Source organism: Pimephales promelas, chromosome 24 (genome assembly GCF_988280905.1).
Source record: "Pimephales promelas chromosome 24, fPimPro1.hap1.1, whole genome shotgun sequence".
Lineage (NCBI taxonomy): Eukaryota > Metazoa > Chordata > Actinopteri > Cypriniformes > Leuciscidae > Pimephales > Pimephales promelas.
Genome location: NC_142792.1, coordinates 27,002,551 through 27,015,421, shown reverse-complemented (window position 1 = coordinate 27,015,421; position 12,871 = coordinate 27,002,551). Strand labels below are relative to the sequence as shown.

The 12,871-nt window shown below is 38.4% G+C and overlaps 1 protein-coding gene across 2 annotated transcripts; it reads left to right on the top strand.

The window, feature by feature from the left end:
• Positions 1-862: 862 nt before the first annotated feature.
• LOC120478370 (meprin A subunit beta) lies at positions 863-11,173 on the top strand. Of its 2 annotated transcripts, XM_089126928.1 has the most exons (7): positions 863-2,434; positions 2,515-2,739; positions 2,809-3,231; positions 3,381-3,476; positions 3,622-3,733; positions 10,020-10,217; positions 10,653-11,173. In XM_089126928.1, exons 1-7 carry the CDS (start codon positions 2,338-2,340, stop codon positions 10,741-10,743), a joined length of 1,242 nt encoding a protein of 413 aa, XP_088983054.1. In that variant the 5' UTR covers positions 863-2,337; the 3' UTR covers positions 10,744-11,173. The 2 variants fall into 2 exon arrangements, with proteins under 2 accessions (XP_088983054.1, XP_088983055.1); XM_089126929.1 differs by lacking the exon at positions 863-2,434 and having other exon boundaries at positions 2,505-2,739.
• The last annotated feature ends 1,698 nt before the right edge of the window (positions 11,174-12,871 follow it).

Genomic DNA, 12,871 nt, shown 5'->3' with positions numbered 1-12,871 from the left:
ACAAACTTTATTATTAATTAAATCTCTGTTAATTCTCAAGAAGAGCTTTTGTACATGTATGAAATAAATAATGTTAAACTGGTTTGTAAACTGTTTTCACACTCAGTGTTGCTGGAAGTCAGTTGTAGATCTTGTGTTTTTCTTTTTCAGTTCTTGTTTCTCTGTCCTTCAGTGATTCTGCTTATCAGGTGTTCATCAGTGTCTCAATTCACTCACTTCTTTTCATTCAAGTGGACTATATTAGTGAACTAATGTAGGGAATAGTGAATGAGGGTATAGGGTGTGATTAGGAACACAGTCTCTGAGTGTTGACTTTGAGATCTGTTAATTCACAGTATATGCCTGTAGGCTAGTTTTGTTTTCTACGGTATATTACTGTTTTAATGGAAAATGGTATGATAGTGTCAGAATTTGGCCTGTTGCCAGTATTTTACTGTAAAATACCTGGTAAGGTCTAACAGTGTGCTCATTACTGCTTGATGATGTAATTGCTTGTTTATCGCTTACTTTCATATTTGTTAAATGTACATTTTGTCCAGCACTCGATGCACACAATGCTCTTTCCCTGTCTGTGTCTTTTGTTGACTTCAGTATAATTTTCTCCAAGACATTTTTTTAAAATTTATACAAAAATAATCAGTTTGTTCAAAGACAGTGAAAATTATAAGCTCAAAGCACCCTATTAAATATATTGCCATTAATATTGTATAAATATATTTGTATAACGTTTTCTCGAATGTGTGTCACTTGCAGTGTTGGGGAGTAGTTAACTACAAGTAGCGAAGCTACTAACTTAAAGGATTAGTTCACCCAAAAATGCAAATTAAGTCATTAATTACTCACCCCCATGCTGTACCAACCCCGTAAGACCTTCGTTCGTCTTCGGAACACAAATGAAGATATTTTTGATTAAATTTGAGAGCTGTATAACTACCACATTGGCTCCTAAGGGACTGCCTCTTGACGGCCCAAAAAGTCAATGAAGAAAATGTTTAAATATCCCAAGTGACTACCGTGGCTCAACTATATGTTTATCAAGCGACGCGAATACTTTTTGTGCGAAAAAACAAACAAAAATAACGAGTTTATTCGACTATTTCTTTTCTTCCTTGTAGGCCAGAAACGAGATTTCCTTAGATTTCCACGACGCATGCGCGAGAATTGCGATCTGCTTACACTACTTCAGTTCAGTTCTCGCGCTTCTAAGTCAGGCCAGTGATTAAATATCAACTTCACATCGTTTTTTTTAGTAGGATGAGAAAAAAACTCGTATTTAAATTGTGAATTATAATCAGAAAGAAAGCGATCAAAGAACAATCTTTCCACTCAGCGCGAGTTTATCTGGACACTTGCTAAACTGACGCACGTTACTCTGCACAACGAAGCTCCTGCTGTATACATGATCGTGTCTGCATTGAAAGCATCAGAGAGTGCAGAAACTGCATTACAATGCTAAGATCTTCATCCTCGCGATCGACAGACTGTCCTCTGCTGCTCAATGCTCAATCACAGCAACACTTTATGTGATGGGAATAAATCTAAATACTTCAAAAACATCTCACGATTCGTTAATCTGGATAGCTGTAATAGTAAAAACCTATAATAGCTGTAGTAAAATTATTCGAGAGAGTTTCACATGTGATACATAGCTATTTCATATGCAAGCATGTCAGCCAATCACAGCAGAGGCCGGTTACACACAGCAGACACGCCCCTTCAAACAGAGTGTTTAAAGCAGACGCTAAAATCAGGCTAGGAAAAATGCCTTTTATTTCTAAATTATGACTATTTTTGATCTAAAAAAACATACTAACATTATAAGGGCAACCCAGGAAACATAAAATAATTTAAAAAAAACACATTCTAGGCCACCTTTAAAATGCTCATGTCGAGATCAGGAAAATCGAAATTTTCTCGAGGGGCGCCCAACCCCCTAGAAATATAATTTATGGGACCTGAGTATTTACAAAACTCTACGTAAGCCCCTGACATGCAAGAACACTAGTGATTCTACATGTTATATATTCAATACTAATGCAAGACTAGTAGTCTTACATGTCACTGTTTGCAACACAGAGCGTTCATCCTTTGCTGGGACACTTAAAAACATTATTGGGGACATAAATTACACCACTACATCACTGATTGTATGTAAGACTAAAATGAAGTTGCGGTTGCTGGATATTTCATCCGGACCGATATTTGATGCCAGGGAGACCAAGGACTATTGTGATGAGCTGAAGTTGTAATGCATTGATTTAGTCTCAGTATTTGTTTGCAGATTCCTCCATCTCTTTCCTTGACCACTGTAGTTTTGATGATGAATCTCTGTGTCAGATGAGTGTCTGTTCTGCTGCTGAGTACGGCTGGCAGAGACTGTCCGTGAGTGACATCAATGTGACTGACCACAGCTACTTGGGCAAAGAGCAGAATGGTGAGAAAACCCCTTGACTTCCATCCACAGTCACTGTCCACCCAGTTCCCCAAACCACACACCTGTCTTCATGCCTGCAGGGATGTCTTTCTTCATGCACTTCAGCACTGAGGGCAGAAACCAGGGGGACTCGGCCAGATTGGAGAGCAAGACACTGACCCCTACAAGAGACTGCAAAGTCCAGTGCCTGCAGTTCTACTACTATCACAGCGGCGATGAGTCTGACCAGCTCAACATCTGGATCCGAGAGTACCAGGATGAAGCAGACAGCAGAGGAACTCTCAGACTTATGGATCGGGTCACAGGTCCGTCTCTTCCTGCAGAACTCATATAGGTCTTTATTTCAGTGTCACTGACCGCTTCTTTTCTTGCAGAAACCCCTGGTAATTACTGGAAGCTGCATCACGTGCAACTGAACGCAAATACATCTTTCCAAGTTGTATTTGAAGGCCGTAAAGGAGCTGGAAACTCCAGTGGAGGATTCTCACTGGATGATATCAATGTTTCAGAGACCGAGTGTCCCTTCACATTGCAGATAAGGGACTTTGAGAAGCTGCTGAAGAATGATTCTGGTTTATTTAGTCCACAGTATTACTCCAGTGATGGTTATCGCTTTTTGGCACTGTTGTTTTGGTCAGGGAATTCTCTTCATATGTGTTTTTATCTGCTCTCTGGTGCAAATGATGAGCTGTTGCAGAGACAAATAACTGTCCAGATCCTTGACCAGAATCCACACATACAGAAGCGCATGTCCGTTGAGCAAAGCATCACCACTGACCCTGAACTGACTTATTATGGTTAGATCTTTAATTCAATAAGATTATTTTTCTGTTATATTTTTTTGTAATTTTTCATGAGTTTATATGCAACATTTACTTGAATGAAAATCAAAGTTATTTTCTGTTGCTTTTAGGGTTATTTTATGAGCAATGTTTTGTTCTTACAGGTGGCCTGGATAATTGTTTGCGCCTGACAAGAGATGATCTTGCTAGAAGAGAGTTCATCAAGGATGGGGACCTCATACTTCTCCTCTCCATGCAAGGTAGGATTTATGAAGTAACAGAGAACAAGTTCAACTGCTGTATTAATAGCAAACAGGGTTTTATTAGAATGATGTTTGGGCATGAATTACATTTCCATTGTGGTTCACTTTCTGAGAGCATCTTTATAAATGTGTCCCAATCCAGATACCTCAGGACTTCTTGAGAAAGACTCTCTACCCTGCCCTAAAGTTACAGTGAAGAACTTCAACGTTTCTACTGACACAAGTGCACTGAATGAGGGACCGTGTGCCTCAAGGTGAATATCCTTTTGAGCCCTGTTCTCATTCAAAATACACAAATCTAAGAAAATATCAAAGTACGTTAAAAATAATCACTATATATTTTAAAGGCACACTATGCAGGAATCCCGTTTTCGTCGAACAGCGACCCCTAGAGTCGCTGTGGAGTACTTGTATTTAACGTCACTGTCGTAAATACCACTCGCGCAGAGCGTGGCGTTACATAGTATACAATTGTACATTGTGTTTAATTTGTCGTTTAATGAGATCTAATATATGTTGTTAGTGGTGAGAATTTTCCCGTGATTAAATACATAGATCCGATAAATATCCCCATGAACTTTAATGGTCCAGAGGCAGAACTTTTGCCAAGTATGTCAGAGGTTCTGGGTTCTAATCCGCATGAGTAGAATAGTTTATTTTCCTCATCAAAACTGTTTATTAGTGGTTGTATTTCAAGCAGGGACACGGTTTTTTGTGCATTAGGTTTTGTGATTTCCCTGTAATAAATATAGAGAGTCTCTCCTTAAGGGATTGAAGCACGTGTCCGTGTGAAGACTGTGTGCGTCACAACAGAACACTGTAACGGCACCACTGATCGCAGGGGCAACAAGCACTTCGGTCACTTGATTTCAAAAACACACTTCAGATCGCCTCTTATTTAACAAAAAAAACTAAATGAATGCTCAACTAGAGTTAAAGGCCCTTATTCATCGTCTGGAATCGTTTAAAGCCCTTTGAAGCTGCACTGAAACTCTCATTTGGACCTTTTGGTTCCCATTGAAGTCCATTATATGGAGAAAATCCTGCAATCTTTTCATCAAAAACCTTAATTTCTTTTCGACTGAGGAAAGAAAGACATGGACATCTTGGATGACACGGGGGCAGAGATGGGAGCAAGTCACACATTCAAGTCACAAGTAAGTCATGAGTTCATGGGTGGAATAAAAATATGGCAGGACTTTTACTTTCTGACCCCTGGACTAGGGCTGCACGATTAATCGCACAATATTGTTATGAGCATCTAATCAGTAAAGTTGGTTCCTTGATTAGTAGTAAATCACCTTCACCTGCTTTCAGATGGAAGATATGATGCAGATATGAGTGTTAAATGAACATTCAAAAGTGTTAAAGTTAATGAGATAATTAAGTGATTAATTTAGTGATGATTGAGCATTATTGAAGACACCTGATGATAACAAGCAGAATCACTGAAGGAGAAAAATCACAAATTGTAAGTCACCATTATGGAGATCAGTGTTTGCTTTAGTTGGACTCTTGACCTTTGTATTATAAACTTTATATTTTAATTGGCTGTTACATCTGAGTTATACCTGCCAGATAAACAAAGAAAAAAAATCAAATGGTGTTGGTTATATTCTGACAATCATTATTTGAAATTTATGTCTGTGATTTATGCTGTTGGTTACACTATAACTGAGATTCTGCATAAATATCCAGAATTTGAGCTATAACATAAAGGATTTCTTAAAAGTTGTAAAAAAAAAAAAAAAAAAATCTTTCTTTTAGCCACACACAGATATCAAGATTCAGTCAATGCATCTCAACAATGGTGATGAATATTCAAGTAGGAAAAGTAAATTACATAGACAATTCAGATCATAATTTATTCATACCGCAATGCATGATGGGAGCCATTAATGAGTTGTGATTGGTGGCAACAAGGATTATAAATGTCACCACGGTTGAGATAGACAGGCTGATTATTGATGTCTGTGTTACTAAATAAAGACAAAAATGATTTGATCAGAATCATTTTTATTAAATGTTTTAGTTTATACTCTAAATACCAGATCATCTGAATGAGTTTCCTTTTTCAGATCATTGCATGATTATGTCATTACACAACTGACACTATTAGATCACAGATGTCTTTGTTCATTTGACTGTTATAAATCTATAACAGCAGACAAACAAAGTTTAAAGTGAAAGTACAAGTGTCAAGAGCCCAACTAAAGCAAACACTGATCTCCATAATGGTGACTTACAATTTGTGATTTTTCTCCTTCAGTGATTCTGCTTGTTATCATCAGGTGTCTTCAATAATGCTCAATCATCACTAAATTAATCACTTAATTATCTCATTAACTTTAACACTTTTGAATGTTCATTTAACACTCATATCTGCATCATATCTTCCATCTGAAAGCAGGTGAAGGTGATTTACTACTAATCAAGGAACCAACTTTACTGATTAGATGCTCATAACAATATTGTGCGATTAATCGTGCAGCCCTAGTCCAGGGGTCAGAAAGTAAAAGTCCTGCCATATTTTTATTCCACCCATGAACTCATGACTTACTTGTGACTTGAACGTGTGACTTGCTCCCATCTCTGCATGGGGGTGAGTAAATTATCAGCAAAAGTTTTTTTAAAAGTGAACTGTTAACTGGAGAGACGGCCACCATTCAACCCGAAAGAAGTCAAATAACTATTTCAATAACTCCAACGTGCTCTACTGTCAATGTTGGGAAAGTTCACTTTCTACATGAACCTAGGAAACAAATTTAGGTTCTGGGAACGTTAGTTTTTGGTTCCCAGAACGTTCCTAGACAGGGTCTGAAATGACTTAGGACTCTTGGGGGGTCCCCAAAAATGTATTTAGGCCTAATTATTAAATGCTATAAAAATCTCGAAGGGCGAACAAATTTCCCAAAAATCCCATAGACTTAACATTGCGAGAAACTTTGACGACTCATAGCTCCGAGAGAGGATTTCACAGAAGCCTGCGATTTACCACATTTGAAGAGGCTGTCAGGCTCTGTAAGAACATACCTCACAATGGGGTAAAAGTTGCACCTCTGGGGGGCAGGAGCTGCCCAAATTTTCCCCCATTGACCACAATGTAATTTATTATTTTTTTCAACTTCTGTGCGTTTTTTGGCATGCTACTCCTCCCGCAGCTTTTGTCACAGACCCATGGGTGAGGCGTCAAATCGACCGGCTCATTTAGGAGAGGTGTGCTATGACTTTTCTAAGAGATCGGGGGTACGATGGTCGCCCCAGGGGCGAAAAACGGCCCAAAAAATCCCATAGACTTAACATTGCGAAAAAATTTGACGAGTCATAGCTCTGAGCGAGGATTTTGCAGAAACCTGCGATTTACCACATTTGAAGAGGCTGACAGGCTCTGTAAGAACATACCGCACAATGGGGTAAAAGTTGCACCCCTGGGGGGCAGGAGCTGCCCAAAGTTTCCCCATTGACTTACTATGGTGAAGGATGTCCCATCAAATGCATGTGTTTTTCCTACTATGGTAAATTGCATAGGGATTTTGTATTGAACATAGCTCTGGATCACAGTGTCGTAGAGACAAAGGGGCGGGCTCATTTTACTCAGACGGCCAATCAGTCTCTCAGGATAATTGTGAAGCCATCAAGCCACGCCCTAGCAACCATTTAGAGCACCTTAGCAACAATTTCCATAGACTTCCATTGAAAGAAATTAAAAGGATATCTCCGGATAGAAGTGTCATAGAAACACAATTGTGGTCTCGTTTGACTCGGGGTAGCAAACAGCCAATCATGAATCACCTCAAAAATTTCTGGCCAACCCCTAGCAACCATTATCGAGCACCTTAGCAACCAAATTTTAAAGAGGGATATCTTCCATTCTGAATGTCGCAGAGACATGGGAGTTGTATTATATCAATCATACTGACAAGCAGCCTTTGGAGATTCATGATTGGCAGCTGCCAAGCCACTCCCTAGCAACCAAACAGAGTACCCTAGCAACCATTTTTCAAGACCTACATCTCTGCATCAGAACATCGTATAGAAATGGGGGTTGGTTTATATTATTCATACTGACAAGCAGCCTTTGGAGTTTCATGATTGGCAGCTGCCAAGCCACTCCTTAGCAACCAAACAGAGTACCCTTGCAACCGTTTTGCAAGACCTATATCTCTGCGTCAAAACATCGTATAGAGATGGGGGTTGGCTCTTTTTACTCATGCTAGCAAACAGGACTTGCTACATGCTACACATGCTAGCAGTGAATAGCTACATGCTAATATTGATTAACTAAGTGCTAAATCATGCCATGAACATTATAAAAACTCTATAGTAACCATATGTGAACACTACCAACCACCTAGTAACACCAAAGTACCCACCCAGAATACCATAGCAACACCCTAAAACACCCTAGCAACCACCTAGCAACACCATAGCAACCACCCAGAACACCCTAGCAACCACCTAGCAACACCCTAGCAACCGCCTAGCAACCATCCAGAACACCTTAGCAACACCCCAGCAACCACCCAAAACCCCCTAGCAACCACCTAGCAACACCCTAGCAACCGCCTAGCAACCATCCAGAACACCTTAGCAACACCCTAGCAACACCCCAGCAACCACCCAGAACCCCCTAGCAACCACCTAGTAACACCATAGCAACCACCCAGAACCACCTAGAAACACCCTAGCAACCGTCCAAAATACCTTAGCAACCCCCTAGCAACCACCTAACAACACCCTAGCAACCACCCAGAACACCTTAGCAACCACCTAGCAACACCCTAGCAACCACCCAGAACACCTTAGCAACCGCCTAGCAACCACCTTAGCAACACCCTAGCAACCACCTAACAACCCCCTAGCAACCACCCAGAACACCCTAGCAACCACCTAGCAACCACCCAGAACACCTTAGCAACCACCCATAATACCCTAGCAACCGCATAGCAACACCACAGCAACCACCCAGAATACCATAACAACCACCTAGCAACCACCCTGAACACTGTAGCAACCACCCAGAACACCCTAGCAACCTGGTGGTGAGTTTTGCTACTGCAAGCACCACTTCACATTTTCTTCTGGAAATGTACATTCTAGTTTTATTTAATGTTCTAAATTTCATTTCAAATTATTACATTTTATTAATACATTCAATTGTAACTGAGTTACTAATTTAGTTACTTTTTGGAAGAAGTAACTAGTAACTGTAACTAATTACTCTTTAAAAGTAACTTGCCCAACACTGGCTGTTACCAATCAAATTAAATAATTTACATTAAAAAATTATAACTGTATTAAATGAGATCAGATTGTTTTAAATATTTTTTCTAATATACAAATAATGAATGCTGAAAAGAATGATAGTACTTTGAAACTAAACCGCCAGTAGGAGGCGGCAGGCGGCCTTTTAATGAGCGAGTCATTGAGTCATTCATTTAAATGATTCGTTCAAACGGCTGATTCATTCCGAATGAGGCAGTTTAATAATGGGTAATTGAATCTTTGACTCGAGCGATTAGTTCAAAACGCTGAATCGCTCAGTAATGAATCATGGGTGAGTGTTGCGGTGAGATGCGCTGTTGCTTGGAACTATTTTCGCTGCTGAAACAGAACAAAAACAGTCATTGCGTCTAAAAATGTAAGTAACTTAATATGAACTATTTTAACTATTTGTCTATTGAACTTATGAAATCAATATCTCGGTTTCAATTGTGATGGCATTCAGGCAAACAGCACGCTGGTCGTGTGTAGCCTATTTATTGTTTCTTAACTGTAAATTATATGTTATAAATAACTGCACGAGCCTCAACAGCGCAACTTCGTTACCGTCCGGACTCCGTACATCAGCGGCAGCACCACAACAACAATCTCTGTATAGACCTTATGCACCACAGAAACGTGGGCGCCGTCATCTTTAAAATATTGTCTTTGAACTTCCGGTTCTGTATGTTTCTATGGCATCGCTGTTAGCTGGTGAAGTGGATTTACTTATTGTAGAGTTACCAAAAGTTATCATGAGCATTGTAATGTTTATCATAAGCATTCTAAAGCAGATGTCTTAACAAATGTCGAACGGGAATTTTTTTACGAGCAGTTCATTCATACCTATGCAAGATCGCTGTGGAACTACAGACCGGAAGTCAAAAGACAACGAGCGCAACGCTGAAAAGGGGCGGGGCTACATAAGGTCTATAGGAACCTAGGAACTCACTCGGCTATTAGCTTCCCTGATTGCTGCCTCACGCTAGGAAATAAATTGATTACTGTTATAAATATAAAATGTCACTAAAGACCTATAATTTTCACAATCATTTTTAATGTTAAAATATTTTTTGTCGGGGACCGCCCAAAATCCAAAAATTAATTCGTATGACTTATGGAGGGTCTGGGACCCTGAACTATCGCTCAATGAATGTGTTCAGGCACAACACTGTCCACTGTATGAATAAAAAAATGAAAAAAGCAGGTGAAGCATGACTTGCATAATTTGCAAAAGGTGTTCAGAGTGAAACTGATGTATTTTTGTTTGTTTCTCAGAGCACCTTCCACATCTCAGCCGATCTCAACAAATACAGAATCTACCAGTACAACATCTAGCCCTCCAGCATCTAGCACTACAAGGTCTAGCACTACAAGGTCTAGCACTACAAGGTCTAGCACTACAAGGTCTAGCACTACAAGGTCTAGCACTACAAGGTCTAGCAGCACTACAGCTCCACCAGGCCCCACTGAGCGGTAAGACTACAACATTAGTTTAAACTAATTCATGAATAAACCATAAATAGGGCTGGGTATTCACACACACGTCCCAATTCAGTTCTGTTCCAGCTCACACGCTTTGACTAACTTTGATTTGATTATGATAATGGATGTGTTGAAGTTACAATCTCTATTTCTATTTTCTTCATTTATGAATTGGTTTTAAACTACAGAGTACATCTAAAAATGTTTCCAAAGCGATTGAGTGAGTTGAATTAGAAAAGGATTTGTGTCCTCCGAGTGATTCAAACAGTCTGTCATTGATATTTACTAACAGAACTGCCTCAAAAAAGATGTTGTTTATTTGTTGAGTGTTTTATTCCATGCACGTTATAAATATATATATGTAATTAAATCTGTATTTTTCTATTTCCTTGATAATGTTGATCTTCCCATGTGTTCCTCTTGTAGTGAATGTGTGGACATCTTTTGCAACTCCAGTGCCAAGACTGCTTCCTCTCTGATTATCTTGCTGCTTTGCTTTCTTTTGCTGGAGATTTGATCATGACGAATTCCCATTATCACGGCTCTATGTCTGACTGCACAAGATTTCAGTGTCTTCAGCCTTAAGTGTGTATTCTTAATTAAAGGAGATGCTCTCATATAATCTACAGTCAATCAGCTTTAATCATAACAGTTACCAATATATTGTCATTTTGAGATCTTATTGTAATCATAATGTAGGATTCATGTATTCTCTCTAGAGGTGTTCAGGTAAACATTTAAAAATATTTGAGTCTTTTCTACGTATAAATCACTGCATGAATATTATCGGTCAAGGTTTGATTTTAATATTGGGGGGTAGTTTCATGTCATCAACAGCTTGATGTAACCAACTTGACTCATAATTAATAACATAATTTTGATTGTTAAACAATTACTTTGTGTACTTTATTGATATAATATCTAAATAATTAAAGGTGATGAGGACATGTCAAGGATCTAAAGGTTTTCATTAACAACATGTGTGTTTTACTCTCAGAAAGCAACCATACATTGGTCCTGTTTTTATTTCCTTTTATACTGTATTTCACAATTATTAGTAATTTATGTAGTCATTTTTCATTTAACATATTATTATTTGATTTACACCATTTCTTCATATTGTTGGATTGACTTTGATTGTCCAGTATTAAAACAACACCAGTTGTGACACTAAATAGAGATATTCCCTGTAAACCGAGGTCGGTCAATCACAGGTCATCGAGTGTACCGACACACAGACACTGCACCAGGTATCAGACAGCGGTGGAACGTTTTAACACAATTCATTCAAAAACACAATTTTATAAATTACACAGTTGGTCTCTTTAATATACAAACAGTTAAACAAATACATCAATCACATAACATTTGACACACACACTTCCACCGCAAACAGCAACTACACGTGCACCTCACACTCGGGCTCTTGCTTTTATTGTCTCAAAAGCCTAAGAAAGTGATATGATTTCAGCACAAAAAACATTGTGGAATAAAATTGCATGATTGGTCATTAAAATATTGTGATCTTGATTTAAACACCCATCCAAACGTGCTCCTAAACTTGCGGTTCGGCTCGGACCGGTAGATTAAACATTTGAGAAGTACGATCACAGCTAACATTCAGATCTGCGTTCTGAGCCAGAAAGAGCCGTTAATCTATGAAACACAAAGTCTTTTAAACACTCAGTATCATAATTTTGGCTTTGTGGTCAACCTTCTTAGGCAAAAACAGGGTATACCCAGGTAGCAAACAGACGTTGGGCCAACGTCAATTTTGGTTGGTTACGTTGGCCCAACCTATACAACAGAAATACAACATTGGGCAATACATATAGGCATACAAGCCACAGAAATAGATTATGTACATGTATATATATTTAAGCACACACCTACATATATACAAGCATTTGCATACATACAGTACCTAGAGATGAGGATATATAATGAAGCATATAATTAACATAATATAAAAACAAATTATAATAATACAAATAAAATAAAAGTAAAAAAACAACAACATATAATACAATTGCCTTTCTTGCTGCAGAGTGGTGGGCTTAATGCGAGGTCGTTTGCCATGCCACAAAAATTTAGTTATTGTTGACAAGTTCAAGAGCAATGCAATAAGTGCACTGTGACCGCGCCATCGCCAGGTCATGATTATATTCAATTGTCTGCTATATTTGCTTCGTATTTATTAAATACAGGCAATTGGTTGATTAAAATTAAGATACAATGTATACAAAACGAAATTTTTTTTTTTTTTTTAAGAAAGGCTTTCTATAGAAAGTTTTGTATACAAAACTTAATGAAGTGGTCAAAATCCTGTCTGACCAACTCTGTGTGTCCCGATATATTACACATCCTATACTCATGCTGTTCACTTTTCATAATCAACACAGATGGGAAGAAAAACATTATAATATTTACAAATACAAATATGAAACTAAACGCGCTCATATATGGCTACAACACGTATAGGCCTACAGACTCTCTATTTGTACAAATTGCTGCACATTCATTTAATTCTGAATTTTGCACACATAAATATATGATATGATGTCGAAATAACTAGATATTATGTCGAAATAATGACTTATGATGCTGAAAATAACAAGATATTATGTCGAAATAATTCCAGAAAT